The sequence below is a fragment of the Hyalella azteca genome, unplaced genomic scaffold, assembly GCF_000764305.2.
Source record: "Hyalella azteca isolate HAZT.00-mixed unplaced genomic scaffold, Hazt_2.0.2 contig4407, whole genome shotgun sequence".
Classification (NCBI taxonomy): domain Eukaryota; kingdom Metazoa; phylum Arthropoda; class Malacostraca; order Amphipoda; family Hyalellidae; genus Hyalella; species Hyalella azteca.
Window position 1 is genome coordinate 32,098 of NW_025934624.1, and position 22,131 is coordinate 54,228.

The following is a 22,131-nucleotide window of genomic DNA, read 5'->3' on the forward strand; positions in this document are numbered from 1 at the left end:
AAGTCTGGTGATGTGGCAAGTCTGGTGATGTGGCAAGTCTGGTGATGTGGCAAGTCTGGTGATGTGGCAAGTCTGGTGATGTGGCAAGTCTGGTGATGTGGCAAGTTTGGTGATGTGGCAAGTCTGGTGATGTGGCAAGTCTGGTGATGTGGCAAGTCTGGTGATGTGGCAAGTCTGGTGATGTGGCAAGTCTGGTGATGAGGCAAGTTTGGTGATGTGGCAAGTCTGGTGATGTGGCAAGTCTGGTGATGTGGCAGTCTGGTGATGTGGCAAGTTTGGTGATGTGGCAAGTTTGGTGATGTGGCAAGTTTGATGATGTGGCAAGTCTGGTGATGTGGCAAGTCTGGTGATGTGGCGAGTCTAGTAATGTTTCCAACGAAGCTCTAGTTCAAATTAGGATAAGAACGTTCAGGAAAAACTTTTCTTCAACGTGAATTACGTATATACGTGTTGGTCATAAGTTTATGAATAGTTTAGCTTTGGCACCGAATGCGTAAAAAACGTCATTGATGATCATACAGAAACTAAATGTTCAACATTAATGACGGTATCGTAAGATCTTTAGCGAAATCACCAAGCTTGTACTTTTATAAGTCAATTTTTAGGCAATCATTAAGCTTGTACTTTTTTAGGCAATCACTAAGCTTGTACTTTTTAGGCAATCACTAAGCTTGTACTTTTTAGGCAATCTTTAGGTAATCACAAAGCTTGGACTTTTTTAGGCAATCTTTAGGCAATCACTAAGCTTGTGATATTTAGACAATCTTTAGGCAATCATTAAGCTTGTACTTTTTTAGGCAATCATTAAGCTTGTACTTTTTTAGGCAATCACTAAGCTTGTACTTTTTAGGCAATCTTTAGGCAATCACAAAGCTTGGACTTTTTTAGGCAATCTTTAGGCAATCACTAAGCTTGTGATATTTAGGCAATCTTTAGGCAATCATTAAGCTTGTACTTTTTAGGCAATCTTTAGGCAATCACTAAGCTTGTACTTTTTAGGCAATCTTTAGGCAATCACTAAGCTTGTACTTTTTTAGGCAATCTTTAGGCAATCACCAAGCTTGTACTTTTTTAGGCAATCTTTAGGCAAAACGACGCACCATATTACCCCATATACCCAAGGCGCACCATATCATCCCATATACCCACGACGCACCATATTACCCCATATACCCACGGCGCACCATATTACCCCATATACCAACAAGGCACCATATTACCCCATATACCAACAAGGCACCATATTAGCCCATATACCAACAACGTACCTAATTACTCCATATCATATGACTCTTCATACCCACTTCGTACCGTATTACCCCACGACGTACCTTATTACCCCATATACCAACAACGCACCATATTACCCCATATATGACTCTCATAACCACTTCGTACCTTATTACCCCACTTCGTACCGTATTACCCCACTTCGTACCTTATTATAGATGAACTCGCCGACAGGAACGCCCTTGCGCTTGGTGTGTGATGACTCATCCTCCTGTATGTTGATGATGGTGTACTCCGCGTTGATGCGGTCACCGCTCTCGTCAAACGCCACCTTCCCGGTGAGTCCGTTCTCCAACACCTCGTTCTGGATGTATCTGTAACGCAGCTGTGCTATAACCGGCTATTATATCCTCGGTATACCTCGTCAAGAGGTACAGAGTCCATTATGAAAGCAATGAGCATGATGTTATTGTGACGCGACGATAGATGGCGGCGCGGTCAAACCGGCTGGGGAATGTGGTGGGGGATATGCCCTTTCAGTGCATCCGGTCGTCGGTTGAGTTCAAGCAGTATGAACGGTGAAACGAGCCTCCGCGCGAAGTGTGTTCTGCGTGAGGCTTGGAATAATGCAACCGAAACATTCCATGCAGATGCTGCAAGAAGCCTTCAAGGACGACTGCCTTTTTAAGATCACAATCTGGGAAGTGGCACAAGGCGTTCGAGGTGGGCCGGGAGGAGGTCGCCGACGAACCCCGTTCAGGACGCCCAAACAACAACCCAAACTGAAGAGAACGTGGATCGTGTGTGCGAAGTTTTGCGATCAAAACGTTGATCATTGTCTTCTTTAACATCCGATGAATAGTCCATTGTGAGTTTGTACCGCAAGGACAAACTGTAAACTCAGCCTTTTCCACATGCAACACCACGTTACAACGTTGCTGAGAGGCATTCCCGTGGAGGAGTTCCAGGGTGCCTTTCAGGCGTGGCAAGCACGTCTCCGCAAGTGTATTGATGCAGGAGCAATGTATTTTGAAGAATATTGAACATTTGTACAAATTGCGATCAATAAATGTTATTTGCCAGAATATGCTCATTACTTTCATAATGCACCCTGTATGAAGATCATACGGCAGAAGACCGTGTGCACGATTAGACGAAAATAAATAGCAGAAACGGGATGACAGCGACATGGATGATTGCTATTTGTGCGAATTAGAATGTCAAATGCTAGGATGAGTCAAGACGCCGAATATCTCATTTCCAGTGATTGAACAATTAACCTAAAATGCGATATCATATTGAAATTAAGCTAATAAATGTTCCCAAATAACGTCGAAAAAAGAACCAAAACTGCTTCGTCGTATTGAAATAAAGTTAATAAATTATCCCTAAAGTAGTGAGGACCAACGCCTTACTTGAACAAAACCTTGCCAGTCTCCCAATGGCTGCCGGTGTTATCGCAGTCCTTAGGGGGACTGTTGGTGGTGTTCTCTTTCTCGTGCAGCTTCTTTAGAGCGCCCGCCAACACATACCTGCGGGCAGGGCAACCATACAACTCAGATATACATGAGAAATATTTCTAGATCCACGTACCTACATACTTGTAGATCCATGTACCTACATACTTCTAGGCAGGTTTCATTGAAGACCAGAGAATTTGTTTAATTGAGAATTTTCTTATTAGTTTTTTCAATAGATCAAACAACATTTTTCGTTGGCACTGGTAAATCGAAAATCAGAGTACCGATAGACATTTTTAATTCTTTAACAACGTTGCGAATGTATCAATCATTCGAAACGTATCAATCATTCTGGTCTTCAATGAAACCTGCTTAAATGAACAACTTTTGCCAACCAATACTAACATACTTCTAGCTACACGTACATTGCACGGCCAACACGTATCTGAGGACATATTAACCACTCAAGACACGCGCTACTAAGTTTAAGAATAAAGGCTAAAACCAAAAAAGTTGCATAAAACATTTTACTGAATAAAAGTCCTAGATGAATAACTTAGCTATAACTAACTTAGTTATAGCTAACTAATTAACTTATAACTTAGCTATAACTTTTATTCAGTAAAATGTTTTATGCAACTTTTTTGGTTTTAGCCTTTATTCTTAAACGTGCTACTAAGAAATACACGCTACTTTATTTGCCCATGTTTTTAAGCGAAAAATTTACCATCGAAATTTATTCAAGATTTAAGATTTAGGAGGGTATTTACATAATTGACCTCTATTGGTCATAAATAACTTATATAGTGCGTGGAAGAAATATGAGGAGCCTATAATTATAACTGATACCGCTTGTGAGAAATTAAAGGTGTAGTATATCATTCGTAATGAATGTTATCAATGACAGATAATCATCATCTATAATAAATCTATGATATCATTTTTATAACTGATACCGCTTGTGAGAAATTAAAGGTGTATATCATACGTAATGAATGTTATCAATGAATGATAATCATCATCTATAATCTATATTATCATCTTGTAACTTCATTGCATTAGGAGTTACAAAGCACGTTAAGTTTAATGAAGAACGTAAGGAATAAGTAAATAGGAACGTTTTTATTGACACAAAAATTAATTATTAAAAAAAGGCACGTTTTTGCTGACTTGCAAATTAATTATTATAATAAATGAGCACACTTTTGTTGACTTACAAATTTAGTAAATGAGCACATTTTTGTTGACTTGCAAATTAATTATTGAATTAAATAAGCAAGTTCATGTTGACTTACAAACTAATTATTAAAGTAAATATGCATGTTTTTGTTGACTTACAAACTAATTATTAAAGTAAATAGGTACGTTTTTTCTTGACTTACTAATTAATTATTAAAGTGAATATGCACATCTTTGTTGACTTACAAATTAATTGTTCAAGTAGATAGCCACGTTTTTATTGACTTCCAAACTAATTATTAAAGTAAATATGCACGTTTTTGTTGACTTACAACTTGTTTATTTAAGTAGATAGGCACTTTTTTGTTGACTTACAAACTAATTAATAAATTAAATAAGCATTTTTTTGTTGACTTACAAACTAATTATTAAGTGAATAGGTACATTTTTTTACTTACAAGCTGTCGGTGATGTGAGCGTCTTGGTTAGACGCGTTGACGAGCTTGAGGCCCACGGTGCCCACGGGCACGCCCTTGCTGGAGAGCGCCTGCTCGGTGACTATCCACACGTAGCCCTGGCCGGTCATGTTGAAGTAGGACGCGTCGTGGAAGATCTTAGCGGCGTCTTGCTTGCTGCGGGGGGAAAAAAATTTATTTGAGGCCTGAGTAAAATAAATTTGATTTTGGAATTCTTCAAATAGTGTTAATTTTTTCATAGGACGCGTCGTGGATGATCTTAGCGGCGTCTTGCTTGCTGAGGGGGAAAATAAATTTTATTTTTGAGGCCTAAGTAAAAAAATTGCTTTGGGAATTTTTCAAATAGTGCTTTTTTCAAATTAGCAAAATTTCAAATTGTGCTAATTTTTTCAAATTTGCGAAATTTCAAATTGCGATAATTTTTTCAATGTAGCAAAATTTCAAATAGTGCTAATTTTTTCAAATTAGCAAAATTTCAAATTGTGCTAATTTTTTCAGATTAGCAAAATTTCAAAAAGTGCTAATTTGTTAATTTTTTCAAAAAGTGAATAATTTGCTGAGGATGAACAGAATAATTATCAGTAACGTAAGTCAATAATTTACTGAAAGAGGTACTAAATTCATAGATAACAACTCGCAACACCCAATTAAACACAAAACGAAATAATCATAACAAACTTAGGAGCTTAGCATATACTGTAATCAACTGCACTATGAAATTGAGTCGCTAAGCGCACAGGAGGATAACAACTAGAGGATAACAACTCACTCTGCATCGAGGAGGATAAAAACTCACTCAGCATAGAAGAGGATAACAACTCACTCAGCATAGAGAAGGACAACAACTCACTCAGCATAAAGGAGGATAACAACTCACTCCGCAAAGAGGAGGATAACAACTCACTCAGAATAGAGGAGGATAACAACTCACTCTGCATAGAGGAGGATAACAACACACTCAACATAGAGGAGGATAACAACTCACTCAGCATAGAGGAGGACAACAACTCACTCTGCATAGATGAGGATAACAACTCACTCTGAATAGAGGAGGATAACAACTCACTCTGCATAGAGGAGGATAACAACTCACTCTGCATAGAGGAGGATAACAACTCACTCTGCATATAGGAGGATAACAACTCACTCAGCATAGAGGAGGATAACAACTCACTCTGCATAGAGGATAACAACTCACTAAGGTGGTCCACGAACTCGTTCAGGCCAGGCTCGAACTCGATCACCATCTCCACCTGCACCATCAAGTAGGTTATGGATTTGTATGGTGAGTACAGAATAGTGTTAGTAACTATCGAACTCGATCACCATCTCCACCTGTACCATCAAGTAAGTTATAGATTTGTATGGTGAGTACAGAATAGTGTTAGTAACTACCAAACTCGATCATCATCTCCACCTGTACTTTCGTTGATGCTTTCACCGAACTTAATATAATATTCCTACTACAGTTACCAGTGCAGCACTTTGGACGATTATTTTATGAAACCTTCAATCCAATCTATACGAAGAAAAAAATTATACACCAACACTGATGCCTTCATCAACTTAACATCTTGTCTATACGCAAAGATTATAAGAAGTGCCCTTTCCTGTTAGACACGTAGACGAACTTGAGGCACCCACTCAAGAATTGGTATCATATTAATATAGAAGAATTCCTCGATCTCCCACAGGCTTCCACTGTGATTGCCATACTACCAATAGATATCATTCTCATCCGTAAATACAATGAGACGCATCGTCAACAAACTTGGGACGAATAAGCGTTGGAGGTCACAAAACACACGCAACGATGCGCATTTTTTGATTCGCTAGTAGTATCTGTGGGCAATCTTTGGAATCCTAAGCACATATAACGCATTATTCATAATACTCTATGCATAATGTTTTGCATTATAATACACAAAAATGCGCGTTCCTAGAAGTCCTTGTCTTCCTCGCGTTTGTGGGCAATTGATATCATAAGCAAGAGAAAAAAATACGCAAAAAGAAGCATCCACCTCGATTTCTTTACAAAACTTGGTATGCTATTCATAATAAAAAAAATTCAGCCACCTTGATGTCCTTGTCGTCCTCGTGGTTCTGAGCGTTATTTGATATCCTAAGCACCACGCAAAACAAGCATCCACCTCGATTTCTTCATAAAACTTGGTATGCTATTCATAATAAAAAGATTACCTTGATGTCCTTGTCGTCCTCGTGGTTCTGGGCGTTGTTCCTGAAGCGACCGAGCAGCGCCCTGCCGTCGGTGTCAGAGGAGTGCACGAAGATCACCTGCGAGTACTGGAACGTCTTGACGAGCTCCACCCACACGTCCGCCTGGTGGCTGTACGGCGGCACCGTCCGCAGGAACGATACGTGGATGTTCTGCACCATGCGATATATCATTAAAAGATATTATATAAGATCCTTTAATCCCCCTTGATGACCAGCAATACAGCAATAGGCCTGTTCACTCAAATAAATGAGCAAAAGATATGATATAAGATAAGGTAAAGTTGAGTCAACTTACAAGAGCGAGCATCTAGATAACGCACGCACCAGATCATTAAGGACAGTTACATGTGGATGTTCTTAATCACGCGATATATCATTAAATGATATAGAAGATAAGATAAAGTTGAGTCAACTTACTAGGGCGGTCTAGATCACGCACCACATCATTAAGGATAGTTGCACGTAGATGTTGTGGCCCATGTGACACGTCATTAGGAATATGATAGAATAACAAATAATATAAATAAGTCCTCTTATACGTGGATGTCCTGAAGCACTCAATGAATCACTCAGGACTTGATATAACATGATGATGAAGAAAGAGATAAACTTATAAAAATGGGGATGTTCTGGACCACGCAAAACATCATTGAGAATATGATAGAAGATAAGATAAAACTGCTAAAAAAATCACCTTACGTGGAGAATGAATAGCCAAAAAAAAAGCATTCTTCCATTCATCGTATACAAATACATTCTGGTCCTGTCTCATCAGAAGCTAGCCGGTGACTAGCACAAACGTTTGGAAAGGAAAATCTACACTGTGATGCAGGAAAATAAATAATATGAAAAATCTATCTAAAGTTGAACAATATCACTAAATCAATCAGATTGAAATAATAGGACAACTTACGACAACAAATAAAAGTCCCTGATAAAAAAATATACTTATCGACTTGACGCAGACATGCATACGAAACAAAACCAGAGCAAAATGGCACGATACACGATAAAACTAAAATAAAACCAAAAAAATTCGCTTAATTTATCAGAAAAGGCGCTCTGCTTGGACGAAAAGGCGATGACAGTAATGTCGTACAAGCCGCTGGTGTATGAGGCAGTGACGTATTTTTCCAATCGAGATTAAACCGAACAACTACAAAAAGAAACATTAAACTAAACTAATCTCTACTCTGACAACCTATCTTACCTTATCAGAGAAAGCGCTGTCCCTGGAAGAGATGCCGATGACAGGGATGTGGTAGAAGCCGCTGGTGTAGGATACGGCAGCCGGAGACAGGTCCCCGTTCAAAGGGTGCGACACAATCACCGCGTATACGGACTCTGACACGAGTTGTTTGCACACTTCCAGCGCCGTGCGGATGGGGTTAGAGTCCATCAACATCGTGACGTTGCGAAGCAGCCGTTCAGGGTCAACGTACGCCTTGTCTTGGTTTATTCTCTGCGAGAAATAGAGAATCTATGCAATATTTTTATAGTGGATTTAAAAATAGGGTTGAGTAGAATATATTCAGGTGAGATTTGTGATGGTATAAGGTAATGAATATAGTAAACGTTTTTTAACAAATAAAAATTAAATCCACACACAATTTTCTACCTAAAATAGGTGAGAAAAATAATTATTCATATTTTCAATAAACGACGGCATCAAACGTTCAAAAAAGATTATATGTCCCGCAGTCTTAACAATCAGTTTATAAGCAGGTTTGTAATGAAATGTCAGGTGTAAATTCCGCCGACTTTTATTTTGAAAGCTCTAAATAAAATATTCTGCGTTATTCCCGTAGACTGCACATAAGTTTCCGCTCTGCAATTGAAATCGTGACGGAAGTTACTGCGGGTAAAATTGTTAAGCCTTTATGAATCCTTCCTGCCAAGAATGCAGTTAAGAAACGAAGGAACTCTATGGAAGCTGCATGAAAGCAATGATCTGCATACCTGATATTTATCAGAGATGTTAATAAACGCCTTAGGTATGTGATCTTCGCAGATACTTTGTATACTAAATGTACCAGTATACATACTAAGTAATTATGGATCTTTTGTACACTAGACGTTATTTAAAAACATAAATTATGAAATCGGGTACAAAAGTCACCAGAGACACACAGCTTTACCTCTTTTAGCGGCAGATTACACGAGTTCAGTAATCTTCTGCTTAGCTTACAAGACTTCAATATAATTCACAAAACAGGCGGTTGAAGAGAACGTTTTCTTACAACAGGTTTTTATTCCTGTTACAATAAAGTACCAAGAACATGCCCAGCTATAAGAAAGTATCCGGCAAGATCGTACATGTAACGTTTACGCCTCTCAATGTATACTAACACAAGCCTGGGGTAAACTCAAGCATGAGATCAGACAACGTGTGTGTGTTTGTAGCCAAGATTTATGTGTTCATTACACAAACATCTTGGACGTCAAAGACCTGTGTTTGAACGAGACGCAGGATTAAAAGACGTTACTATTACGAAAATATTCAGCGAACAAAGATGACAATGAAGGTAGCTGAAATACACGTCGCGACATTGCTACGGGACTTGTGATACAAATAACACAATGACAATCGATGTGGAATTTTAATTTTTTATATATAATAATACATAAACATTTTATAAATATTTGTACATATTAATACATTAGTTATTTTTTACTATCATCAGAACAGCAAATTGTTTGTTCAAACATTATATAAAAAATGAAAAAGGGTAATTTTTGTGGTGATTTTAGCTTTTTATTGAAATATAGACGTTTAGCTCGTGCGTCTCCATCCTAATGCCTGCTTGGCGTTAAAATTAATGAAAACCTAGATGAAATTACCGCTTATACATTAATGAGATTAATTAATGTATAAGCGGTCCAATTAATATACATTAATTGGACCTGGTACTTTGATACCAGCTCCAAAAGACAAGTCACGCTAGTAACCACACATTTATGTAACTTTTTTTCGCAAGAATCAATTGAAGTGAGCGTCGGAGGCGTTGTCCGACAGGATGCCGCCGATGTTGAAGAAGACAGGCTCCGTGTTGCTCGTCTGGGCGCTCACCCTGTAGCCCCCCAGCAGCAGGGCGCTCACCAGCACCACCGTCGCGGCACAGCTGCCCCTGCCACGTGAGCACACGCAAATATACCGGTAATGGAACGGGACTTGAGAGTCGTGTCTTAATCTGTCGTAAGAACACGTAAATATACCGAAAATGGAACGAGTCTCGTTAGTCATGTCTTAATCTGCCGTAAGCACACGCAAATAAACGGTGAAAGGAAAAAAACGAAGATGATAGCATAACACGTGACATTTTTGCATAAGGTATGTCACAAAATATGAGTATGAAAATTACCAGTTTATCTCGTTATAAAGGCATAACGTGGCATGACACAGAAGCATTTTGGGTTGAAAATGGATGGCGTAGCATGATAGAATAACGTACGTGTCACATAATTTTTTTTAATATATAGAGTAGCTTGAGGCATCAACGTATTAAATGAAGATCAAATAAAAGCTGAGACTATACCGTACACACGTTTTTTATGTTACACATTTATTGCGTGACATGATACAGCGAAGTTTGTGTAACAATTACACCGAATATTATATAAAACTCAGGTGACCGAATGTCATATACAAATCCCTGAATTATACAATAAACAGCATATTTAGGTGAAACAGCTGTATTTCCACGTTTTCAGAAACTTAACCCTTATTCCAGGTATTAATATTTCCGACAAAACGCGTTCAAATCAACACTGTTCAGAAAATTTTCAAATAAAATTAAATGAAAGTGGAGGAATTTAAGCTTTGCTAACAATTTGAAGTGAGCTCTTAAAGCGTGACGTGTGCTTAGCGAGCCCAAGCAATTACTGAGTGATTGGTGCAGATAAGCGAAATTAGTTTTCATTTATTTCTGATATATAAGTAACAATAAAAATGTATTCACAGATCCTGAATGCAGGCAATGTATCAAGTCTCGTTCAGATCGCCAGTCTCGTGGTGTAGCTGCTGCTACACCAGCAGGTTGCAGCTGCTACACCAGCAGGTTGCAGCTGCTACACCAGCAGGTGGCAGCTGCTACACCAGCAGGTGGCAGCTGCTACACCAGCAGGTTGCAGCTGCTACACCAGCAGGTGGTAGCTGCTACACCAGCAGGTGGTAGCTGCTACACCAGCAGGTGGTAGCTGCTAAACCAGCAGGTGGCAGCTGCCACACCAGCAGGTGGCAGCGGTCGAGGACATGCCGATATATCGACCAGGAAGAGAGTGAGAGAGGAAGAGTGGGAACACGGAAGAAAGATCAGGAAGAATGGGGAAAAGAAATAAGAGCGAGTCATTCGAGTGGGTGGTAGAGAAGGAAGAGAAGGGAAAGGTGGAGACTGGAAGATAAAATATAAGGGATGAACACATTTTGTGCGGTGATCACTTACTTCCCTAGTTTCGGTGATCACTTACTTGGTCGATACTAATGAGGCTATAAGCGACTAATTTCATTTCATTAATTATGCCAGCATTATGAACTGCATTTTTGCATACGCTACAAGTTTACTGCAACTTTCCTTTAAACCCCAATATCCCCTAATAAAAATATGCACTTCAATTAAATTATAGTAAAAATATTTCTCTTATAAATTGCTGAAAATATTACTATTTAATTGCCAATTAATAGATAACTTGTAAATCTTTTTCAGCACTGCACTTACAGGAATTAGTGGATATTGAACAAGCAATGAACTTGCATTGATTCTCACCACGAATGTCGTTAAATGACTCGGGTTAATTATTATTATTTTTATAAATTATTAGAGACTCACTTAATCTCTTTAATTGTTACTAGTGGGTCAAATTTAACCTAATGAAGTCTTTGAAACTTGAAAACTTGGAAACTTTGAAAACTGGCCTGGCTATATAGAGGCAATTTTTTACAATTGTACGACTCGATTTTTTCTTTTATGTGACCCATTTAATCCTGATATTCCAACCTTGATGCAATAAATTACTACCTACCGAATGCACATGTTTGTGTCGACGTTTGTTCACTTTATTTTTATTTTTTTTTTGTGTCACCATCTTCTCAATAATTTCTCATATTATAGAAGTGCTTTTTCATAAAAATTAAGCATATTTTCGTGAAATTAAAATGGTATGCAGGATAACTAGTTACTTTTGTTAGCATGTTACTAAAATTCGTCCAATGTCAACCGTTCATGGGATTTTCAGAAAACTCAACAGCTTCACACTCGAGATTTACTCAGAGAAATTCATCAGATACAGTATCTTCCACGATAATAAATAAGGCCTCATAGGGAATTCATTTTATTCAATTAAAGCTTAAACCGACGAGTTACCGATGTTTCAAAATTGACACAAGGCCTTCATATTTGGTTTGTTTGTGTCAATCTGTTTTAATTCACCGATACTTTGAATTTACAAGGGTTTGTCACGTAGGTATTTATTGGTTCCCACATATACACCTTGTAGAGGATAGAAATCGTTTGTTATTTTTATTGTAATGCGATGCGGTAATATTTGTTCCAAAATGGTATATTATTCTAAATTTTGTTTGTGATTTTAGTTCAGAGTTCTCCGGAATAAATGTGCGAAATGCTATATAAGGTTCGATGATTATTGCTGCGTGGAAAGCCGGAGCGACGGTGCATGGGTGCTACGTTGGGATGTGTATTGATGTGTATATATATATGTGAATAGATTTGATGTAAACAAATTGCGTGGATATTTAGGTTATATATTTAGGAATACGTTTAATTTTTAGCTTACCATTATTTATCTACTCAATTTGTATCTTTTAGAAAAGCCTCAAATCAATAGACTCTAACCAAGACTCAAATCAAAAGTTAGTCTCAAAAGCGAAGCAACCAAATAAAAACAGTGAAGTGTCAAAGTGTTAACATAATTCTTTATTGATCATTTTATGTGTTCGTATAATAGGGTGGAGAATTAAAGTGCTTTAAACATGATTCATCAGTGACTTAATTAAACCTATGCTACTGCACGAGATGATTGTTTAATAACCAACTTGTACGGAAATGCCGCAACGAATGCTCATAAATATGTATGTAATTTTTCGTACAACTAAATGAAACATTTCGGCTTACCAAACAGCATTACCGCAGAACAAGCGGATAAATTTACAGGTGTTTGCCATATATTCATTCGATACTGCGAGGTGAATTGTGAGGGTAAAGTAATTGAGGTTGAGGCGCTCGCAAATTCAATATACCGATATGAAGTCGAATATAAAGAATAAATTTGTATTTGAATATAAATAATAAATAAATAAATGTAAAGACTGTTGCCAAGGATTCATTCGATGCTGCGAGGTGAATGCCTTGTTATAAGGTGGAGGTCAATACGTGATTCTTCGCCGATGTTTTTACAAGAGTTCAGCGCAAGAAAATCCCTGGGACAACTTTCAATGGCGCCTCTTGCTGGGCTGTATGAGAGGCAAATTATCTAAAGAAATTATTTTGCGTAACCTCAGGTCAACAGCTTTCGTTCTCTGAAATTTCCACGTAATATTTTGAATATAGAATCCAATACCTCGAATACTTGCATAACCATCACTTCTGGGCAACATGACCAGGGCCAAGAACACTTTATTGAGCGCACATAAATAGTAACGCTTCTGCCCGATCTTCTCAACGTACGAGCGTTGAAATAACGGCATGAATAAGGGCATGAATAACGGCATGAATAAGGGCATGAATAAGGGCATGAATAACGGCATGAGCTCCTTGGAGCAGCCAAAGCCGCTGCCAGGCGCAAAAGCTACGACTCGAGAGGTCTAAAATTAAATTCTTGTCCAGTTTTTAGTAGAGGAAAAAAGGCGATTTCCGTTCTTTACTTCCTATTTAACATTGAAAAGGTATGCAGAACATTTTCTTAGATTAAATGAGTATATGAGTAAGGTCATCTGACCTCGATTGTCGAGGTCATCTGACCTCGATCGCAAGAAAAATTTTATTGCCTCTCGACGGCGTCTCGCTGATGTCGTGTCGAGAATTTAACCTTGTGATCCATCGCAAACCGTCGAAAATAGTATAAACTTCTAATAAAATATATAAACTTCTTCTCAGCCAAAAATTTTACACGGTTAGAAAAACGGTAAGAAATAGATTATATCATTAAACTTTTAGACATTCCATTGATCAAATGATGATTACTTTCTCCAATCCAATATTTATACCATTTCCTTCGACCAAAAAAGGTTCTCATTGCTGGTTAAATTGGCATGGCAATGAAGTGAACGAAAGCACCAGTTTAAACATGAATACAATCAAATACAACATTAACTTAGAAAAAATTTAAGCAATTTTTTCTAATGTTTTTGGTGAGGTCGTTTTGATACGCAGGGCGAGAGAGACCCTCGTTATAAGATTGTGAGGTGATAAGATTGTGGGGTGTCACTTGTGACGAATATTGCCATAAGTAAGGCTCGATTGGACGAATGTCATGAGCTTGCAAAAAAAACTGGCGGTAAATGTTTCTGCAGCAACTAAAACATCATTCAGCTGGAAAATCGTGCAGCTGGAACAACATGTATCTGGAACAACATGCAGCTGGAACATTATGCAGCTGGAACATAATGCAGCTGGAACAACATGCATCTGGAACATCATGCAGCTGGAACATCCCGCAGCAGGAACAACATGCAGCTGGAACATCATGCAGCTGGAACAACATGCAGCTGGAACAACATGCAGCTGGAACGTCATTCAGCTGAAACATCATCCAGCTGGAACATCCCGCAGCTGGAACAACATGCAGCTGGAACATCCCGCAGCTGGAACATCATGCAGCTGAACATCATGCAGCTGGAACATCATGCAACTGGAACATCATGCAGCTAGAACATTATGCAGCTGGAACATCCCGCAGATGGAACAACATGCAGCTGGAACATTATGCATCTAGAACATCATTCAGCTGAAACATCATCCAGCTGAAACATCATCCAGTTGCAACAACATGAAACATAAAAAGCGGCATAAGTCGGTTAAAAAGCGAGCTCGGACATGAAGGCGTTCACGTTTTTATCGGTACGACGGGAGTACCAACAACCTGCGTTTGAATGAAGTTCAGCCCCCAGCGAATAAGACCGAAGACACTGGAGTAAAAGATCGCCTTCTGCTGTACAGGAGAAATTAACGGTGGGAGGACATGAGTAGCTCGCGAGAATTTAGTATAATTTTATGTAAACGTTTATAATTCGTTTATGTAAACGTAAATAATTCACCGGTTCTAGAAGCCACGTGTCGTATTGCAAGTCCTGTGAAAATTTTACAAGTCATTACAGATTAAAAGTATATCACGCATAGACACTGCCATGTCATGTGTAGACCATGCAAGTCATTACAGACCCTGCAAATATATAGTATAGTCCCTGCAAATTACGTGCTATAGACCCAGCAAACTCTGCGAGCCATATGTGCTGACCTTGCAAGTCATGTGCAGAACCTGCAAGCCATGTGCAGAACCTGCAAGCCATGTGCAGAACCTGCAAGCTATGTGCAGAACCTGCAAGCNCTACAAGCCATGTACAGACCCTACAGACCCTACAAGCCATGTACAGACCCTACAGACCCTACAAGCCATGTACAGACCCTACAGACCCTACAAGCCATGTACAGACTCTACAGACTCTGCAAACCATGTACAGACATATCAGTGTCCCGTATCTCGCTTGTCAGCACGGGGCTCAGCATAAATGCTAAGCCGTCGCGGAGGCGGTCGCACTTGACCGCTCTAAGAACCTGCCAAGATTTTATCTGGTAGCGCAGTTGCCGTTATCTCTTTACGACTCAAATATCTTGGCTCGCCAGCTAGACGAGCTAAATGAGATGGCTTATCGCGGGCCTGAGTTGCGAGTCGCGCTCCGGACGTGCGAGGCAGGGAGAAATGCCTCAGCTTCATGCATAAGCTTCATGCCTCAGTTTCATACCTCAGTTTCATGCATCAGCTTCGTGAATAAGCTTCATGAATAAGCTTCATGCCTCATTTTCATACCTCAGATTCATGCCTCACTTTCATGCTTCAGTTTTATGCCTCTGTTTCATGCTTCAGTTTCGTGCTTCAGTTTCATGCCTTAGCTTCATACCTCAGTTTCAAGACTCGGCTTCATGCCACAGCTTCATACCTCAGCTTCATGCCACAGCTTCATACCTCAGCTTCATGCCTAAGCTTCATGCTGCAGCCTCATGCCCAGTTTCCTGCCTCAGCACAACTAATTTATTGATCAAAAATCTTTACGATGATCGAGAAAAATGTGATGCAACCCTAGTAATCATCCGTTTACAATTTACAAGACTACGCTTCATGTATGAAAGCTCCAATCAGAAAAATGTATAGGTTACATTACAAATAGTGGTACACTTTATTACATACAGCAAGAGCAGACAGAGGACGTAGCACTAATATGTACGCCTATGTTCATCTTCAGGATGACCTACAGAAGAGCAAAAATTGCATCGATATTTGGACAACGACATTCTCATTTCTCTGATTATGGAAGCATGCATCATTGAGATCAGGAGCCGTGCAGCAGTGAGGTCAGGAGCCGTGCAGCAGTGAGGTCAGGAGCCGTGCAGCAGTGAGGTCAGGAGCCGTGCAGCAGTTAGAAGTCAGGAGCCGTGCAGCAGTGAGGTCAGGAGCCGTGCAGCAGTGAGAAGCAAACAGCAAAGAGACGCAAAGAGAGCAGCATTGCTTCGAGGAGGCGCGAGAGGCGAAAGGAGAGCTGGTCGAGTTGAGCGTTCGAGAGGAGAACGAGAGCAAGAGAAGAGATCAGCGAATTAAAGAGATGTGGGAACAAGAGAGTGAGAGAAGATTAAAAGTCAGTGAGCCGATAAAGCAGAAGGCAACAGTGAAATCGATAATCTACAGAATTCGTAAAAACCTGCCATATTTAAAAGAAATTGAGCGAGCGACAATAACTGATACGGGGAGGAGAGCTTGGGGCAAGAGGGAGGTCAGTTCCGGTGGCAGGGGAGTTGTTGGGGATGCGAGAGACAAGTTCCGGTGGGGGAATGGGGGGATCCTTAGGGATGGAGGAGGCAAGTTCCGCTGGTCGAGTCCTCGATGATAGAGGAAGCAAGATCAGGTGGTGTAGAAGTCCTTTGGGATGCGTAGGGTTGTTGCTTGAGGTAGAGCAATAGTGAGGAATGAAGACGGGAAATTTCGGGGGTTAAGACTTTCATAATTAGATATTATCAGAAGCCGTGAAGAATGAGGAATACCCTAAGGAGTTCTGTAGGTTGAGAAATAAAGGATACAAGTTCTGTATGTCGAGTAGGCCTTTGGGATGCGGAAGGTAGGTGCCTGTTGTAGTGGAGTCGAGGAGTATAGTTCAAGTGACTCGATAGTACCAGAGTTTTGGAGGCTTCTTCAGATAATAATCGAAGTATTTGAGAAATTTTCAAAAAATATAACTCGGTACTTACTGCAGTGAGTGACAGAAAGCGCATTTTCTCGTCGACGAAAACTTGAGGTCACGGACGGACAGACAGACGGACATGGCGAACACAATAGTGCAATTTTTCCAAAAATGAGAAAATGCGCTAAAAATCTGCGTGCAACGGATTTTCAGGAACAGCTTCCAATGATAAAACTGAAACGATACCCCAGAATACGTAGTTTGGTAGTTTACGTAGTTTCGACGTAGTTTCGTAGTTTACGCAGTCGTAGTTTCGACACAAGAACATTCTGAAGACTCACTTACTCGGGTAATAGAGATCATCGTAAGAATAGCACGTAACTCAGGGGACATTTTACTCAGGTTATTCTGGTTAAGTACGTAGTTCTATATTCCCGCAAACAGAGACCTTCAACGCTGAGAAAAACATGTCCTAGAATGCGCCTTAAGAATAAAGCTTTCGTATGCAGCCTAGCAACAATAAGAATAAAGCTCTCGTATGCAGCCTAGCAACAAAAGTGGAAGCTCGTGTCGCCGAGAGGAAGTGCACGAAGACAATCCTTGCAATCCTTTGCGACAGAGCCACCTGATCAAAAGATCGGTAACATCACGCAAAACATCGACTCTCAACTCCCGACACTTCCGTGGCTCGCTTGGAAATTTTCACTTCTAACAGCCGGTGTGCTAGAGGTCAGAGGATAACAGCCGGTATACTAGAGGTCAGAAGATAACAGCCTGTGTGCTAGAGGTTAGAAGAAAACAGCCGGTATACTAGAGGTCAGAAGATAACAGCCGGTGTGCTAGAAGTCAGAATGCATGATGCCATTATAAGCAGATCATAATCTAGACTCAAAGGTACTACTCGATCTGCGAACTTTGCTGTGGGACTTAATACATTCTCGTATTTTCGTGACAGAAAATATCGGATGAAACCACAGCGAACTAAACATTATCATGAAGAAGCTATTCCACATCTCTCGTGTATCTTGACTGGATTTTTCTACATTCAAACAGCAAAACACTGAACAAAATCTTGAGCGAGTGAAAACACATTTCTCACACGCGAATTAGCAGAAATATTGCATGCACGTGACATAAAAACATCAGTTGAAACGCACTAAACATAATCTTGAAGAAGCTATTCCACATTTCCCCTGTGGATTCACTGGGTTCTTTTACATTCAAACAGCAAGGCACCGAAGTAAATTTTGAGAAAGTGATAACGCATTTCTCACGAAAATGTATGCTAGTGACAAAAAAATTCGGATCGAATTTCATGGCGCTGGAAATAATTTTAAGGCAGCGATGCGCGCAACATTTTTCAGGTGGATGCACTGGATTCGTTTACATCATTGACAGAAAAAGCATTAAAATGAACTCCAAGGTACTGATCCTTACTTGACGCAGCGTTAATATTTGAAGAATCTATGTATTCTATAGATCCTTCTTAACCGATACAATTCAGGAAGGATTAAAATTATTGTCGTACGGGATTCGTGTACTTTTTTAACGGGAAAATCGGGAGGGACTTCAGAGTACTAACTCGATCATAACACAATGTTAGCCGTGGTTTAAAAAACGTTCCACTAAGCGCCGTTGACCGGGAGCTGAATAACAACTCTCAGTATTATCAAAACTATATAGTTATGGTTATTGAAATATTCAACGAAATTTAAATGATTACTAGAACACCGAACCAACCTGTAACAGAAGCCTTAGCTAATTTCTACCATGTTCCGACGATGCTATACGGCAAAACTGAAGGTTCATATTCTTTCATAATTAAATATGTATTTTCGGGCATTTTATTTCCGGGTATTCTTATTCGCCGTTGAATAGGGCAGTTGTTCGCAATTCCTCCCTGCAAAGTAAGTTGAATATAGGCATGCAAGTGATGAATGAGCTCCCTCTACCAGATTCAGTTCGTTTGATGAATTCAACCATTGTCACAGGTTGTGAACTCGCATGCACAAAATCAGAGCTTCTGCATTTGCACTTGCCAGGAATGCCATCGTCTGGTGTGAGGAGAAGTGTTCACGAGACGACCTGTAGTGAAGCACACGATGCCTGTATTTCAGGCTTCATTTTAGAAGAAGATAAAAGTTTCATCTGCATTTAGGCTTGATGTGAATGCTCTCCATGCAGGCTCAGCGTAAACCCTACTGTTTAGCGGCCTACACCAACATCGCATGAGAGATTGATAGTAAACGACCTCTGACTCATAACAATCATATGCCTGTAACTCGTCGACACACTCGTATCGTCAAAACTTGTCTATCAAGCTGCGTGAAGCGTGACACAAAGCATGCGTTTACTTGGTTTACCTTAGTAAAAAAGTTATGTTTTCTAACCTCTAAGCACGCAAAGATTGTATATGAGCGTTTATTTTTGCGCAACACAATCTATAGCGTTGGATCACCTGCAACATCCGCTCGAGTGCTGTCAAACATTAAATGAAAAATTGTATTGAAATTGAATTGAAAATTGTATCGAAATTAAATTAAAAATTGTATTGAAATTAAAAATTGTATTGATTCCTCAGATTTTATTGGCTAAAGAAATATCAACTTGAATTCGTTCATCAGTTAAGCGGAATATCTAATATAAAGAGAATTACAGATGAATACAAGTCTATTAATCTTGTTTTCCGATTATTAGATAGGCAACAAGATGAAAATGAGTCAAATCAAGGAGAAAAACAAACGTCGGCGCATCAAACCGACTAAATTCTACACTAAAACACACACGCAACTTGACGCAGTTTGACGCAACGAACAGCTGTGTCCAATTCTTAGCCCTAGTTTGTAGTTTCACATTATTCCTAAACAAATTGGTACAATTTCCTAAAACACTGGAATAAGTGCCTTGATTATCGTAATTTCAATTAGAATTCAGCCGCATTTAACACAAATTAAAGGCACGCTCAGTCTCTCAGGTTCGAGGGTAGCAGCGTCAGGGGAAATGATCTTTGCTATGCTGATTGAACGATTATTCACGTCAATTATGACATTAGGGTCAAATAAACACAAATAAATGATGCCGGACATATGATATTTCAAGGAAGATTCAGCTGAACAACGCCATCAAATATTACTGATAATCCTAATTTGAGGCATAGTAATGAAAACTATACTAAACCAACATAGCAACTATGTAAACGGGACCTAGCCCACCTTCTTCGAACTGTCGTATGTAATAGAAGGGTCTTCGGTGATTTTTCAAAGGATTTAAACTTTTATATAATGATAGGTTCTCAATTCTAACAATCGGAAAAATCCAAATTTTCACATCCAATCTCAGGCGAAATAATTTCCAAACTCAAGTCATACTAGCGGAAACGAGAATTTTAATAACATGTTCTCGAAAATTTGACATCTGATCAGATCTTAGACCCAATCATTTCGTCTGCTAGAATGTGCGTAACAATAGCGATAACTGTGCGGTAATCCAGCCTAACTCGAGGGATGAGCGTCAATTAATGTAAACTGTATGTTACACTGAATAATGAACTGGGTTGTACTGGGTACACGTAAGCACTGGGAGCTGCCCACCTACGTATACCCATCCGGGCTGGATTTTTTATTATAAAAAAACGGGTTTTCTCATGTTCATCCGCTCCTCACTTATGTAATTTACAATGTCCTGTGACACATGACATGTTTTCATGCACTGTCACTAGGTACCCAACTTATTTCCCAACTTGGAATGAATAAGTATAAAAGTTTAAAATATTCGTTCAATTGATGTTGGACTTGCTGAGAAAGGCCATATATATATAATCTCATCATTAGCTTGCAGAATTCATTTGTGACGAATTTCTTGCCTTTTGCACGTTTTTGCGAAAGTTTCTCACTGTTTTGAAACATTAAGTGAATTTACAAAATTTTTGTACGTGTTTTTGGTATTTTTCTCTAGTCTCAGAGGGATAATGACAATAATGGAGCAAAATAAATACGTGTTAAATGTTCTTTATCCATTAAAATATTTTTTTCTTCTTTTGCGTCTGGAGTGAGGCCAAGTCATCTGTATATTTTGAATAACTTAAAAATGCAACAAGATGAAGATGAGTGATGCATTGGTCGAATCTCTATTTTCCCATGTATTTGTATGATTTTAGTACAGGAGAATTCCCAAAATCAATCCAAACACAAAAAACTTCACTGATTAAAGAGCAGTCTTCTCTTTGACTTACATTCAGAGCTGCGAAAATTTTTTATTGCAGACCCTGTAGATGCATGGACACAACGTGAATGACCGTATGCTTGATTCTAGACACTGTGTTTATTTTAATCCGAACGCCTGTTTTTCGCTACATTTTTAATAAACCTGCGCTAATTTTTTTTAATAGGTATATCTTTATAGTAATTGGACTATTCCTTGCGGACGAATTTGGTAGTTGCGGCTTCAGTGGGTGTAACTGATTTAAAAACTGAAACAATCAACTTCGCCTTTTTTGCCAGTTTTGTTACTATATAAGACCCTAAGATTATTTAACAAAGTTCGATTGGCCGCGTAATTAAAAAAATTCAGCAATGGCAGTGCCACAAGGCCGACCGCTCCTGCTTCTGAAAGAGGTGATATTTGCTGTACTTTCGCAGCCACGGTATATAAAATTTGAATGATTTTACCCAGCAATGCTTTGTATAGTGAAGCATCTGCTCGTTGAGTGTGAAGGTCCAATAATAAGTTCAAACTGATCTATTGCTCTGTGATTATCCATTAGCCTAGCTCACTTTGAAAAAACGGAGATACGGAATTTTTCCGTATTACACAGAGAAATGTGAGAATACTTTATGCGTCAAAAGAAATTGTTTGAAATACTTGGGTTTTGCGTAGAATGATTGTTGAAAACAGAAATTAAGATGAAGGAAACACGACTCGCAATCCAGCATTTAAATATCACACGTGATTTTGTTAAAAAAGAAAGGAACGTGTGAAGTTAATTGGTATCCTAAACATTTGATATTAATTACTCTGTTATCTGTCTGTTGTATAATATAAATCCAAGACCTCTACAATGTTAAAACAGAAGCTCATCCAGCGAACACCCAAAATATATTTACAGAAAATGCCTGGCGTACTTGTAATGGAAGATGATTTTAAAACA

General features: G+C 39.1%; 1 protein-coding gene across 1 annotated transcript in view; it reads right to left on the minus strand.

Moving 5' to 3' along the window:
- Positions 1 to 9,375, minus strand: part of LOC108668613 (glutamate [NMDA] receptor subunit 1) — a 29,142-nt gene extending 19,767 nt beyond the window's left edge. Inside the window, exons 1-8 of the mRNA XM_047880004.1 lie at positions 9,355 to 9,375; positions 7,794 to 8,045; positions 6,545 to 6,733; positions 5,520 to 5,598; positions 5,466 to 5,487; positions 4,328 to 4,501; positions 2,646 to 2,762; positions 1,439 to 1,604 (exon numbers count right to left, since the gene is read on the minus strand). Of these exons, the coding sequence (XP_047735960.1) occupies positions 1,439 to 1,604; positions 2,646 to 2,762; positions 4,328 to 4,501; positions 5,466 to 5,487; positions 5,520 to 5,598; positions 6,545 to 6,733; positions 7,794 to 8,045; positions 9,355 to 9,375 (1,020 nt within the window). The remainder of the gene's footprint in view (positions 1 to 1,438; positions 1,605 to 2,645; positions 2,763 to 4,327; positions 4,502 to 5,465; positions 5,488 to 5,519; positions 5,599 to 6,544; positions 6,734 to 7,793; positions 8,046 to 9,354) is intronic.
- Between the last annotated feature and the right edge of the window lie 12,756 nt (positions 9,376 to 22,131).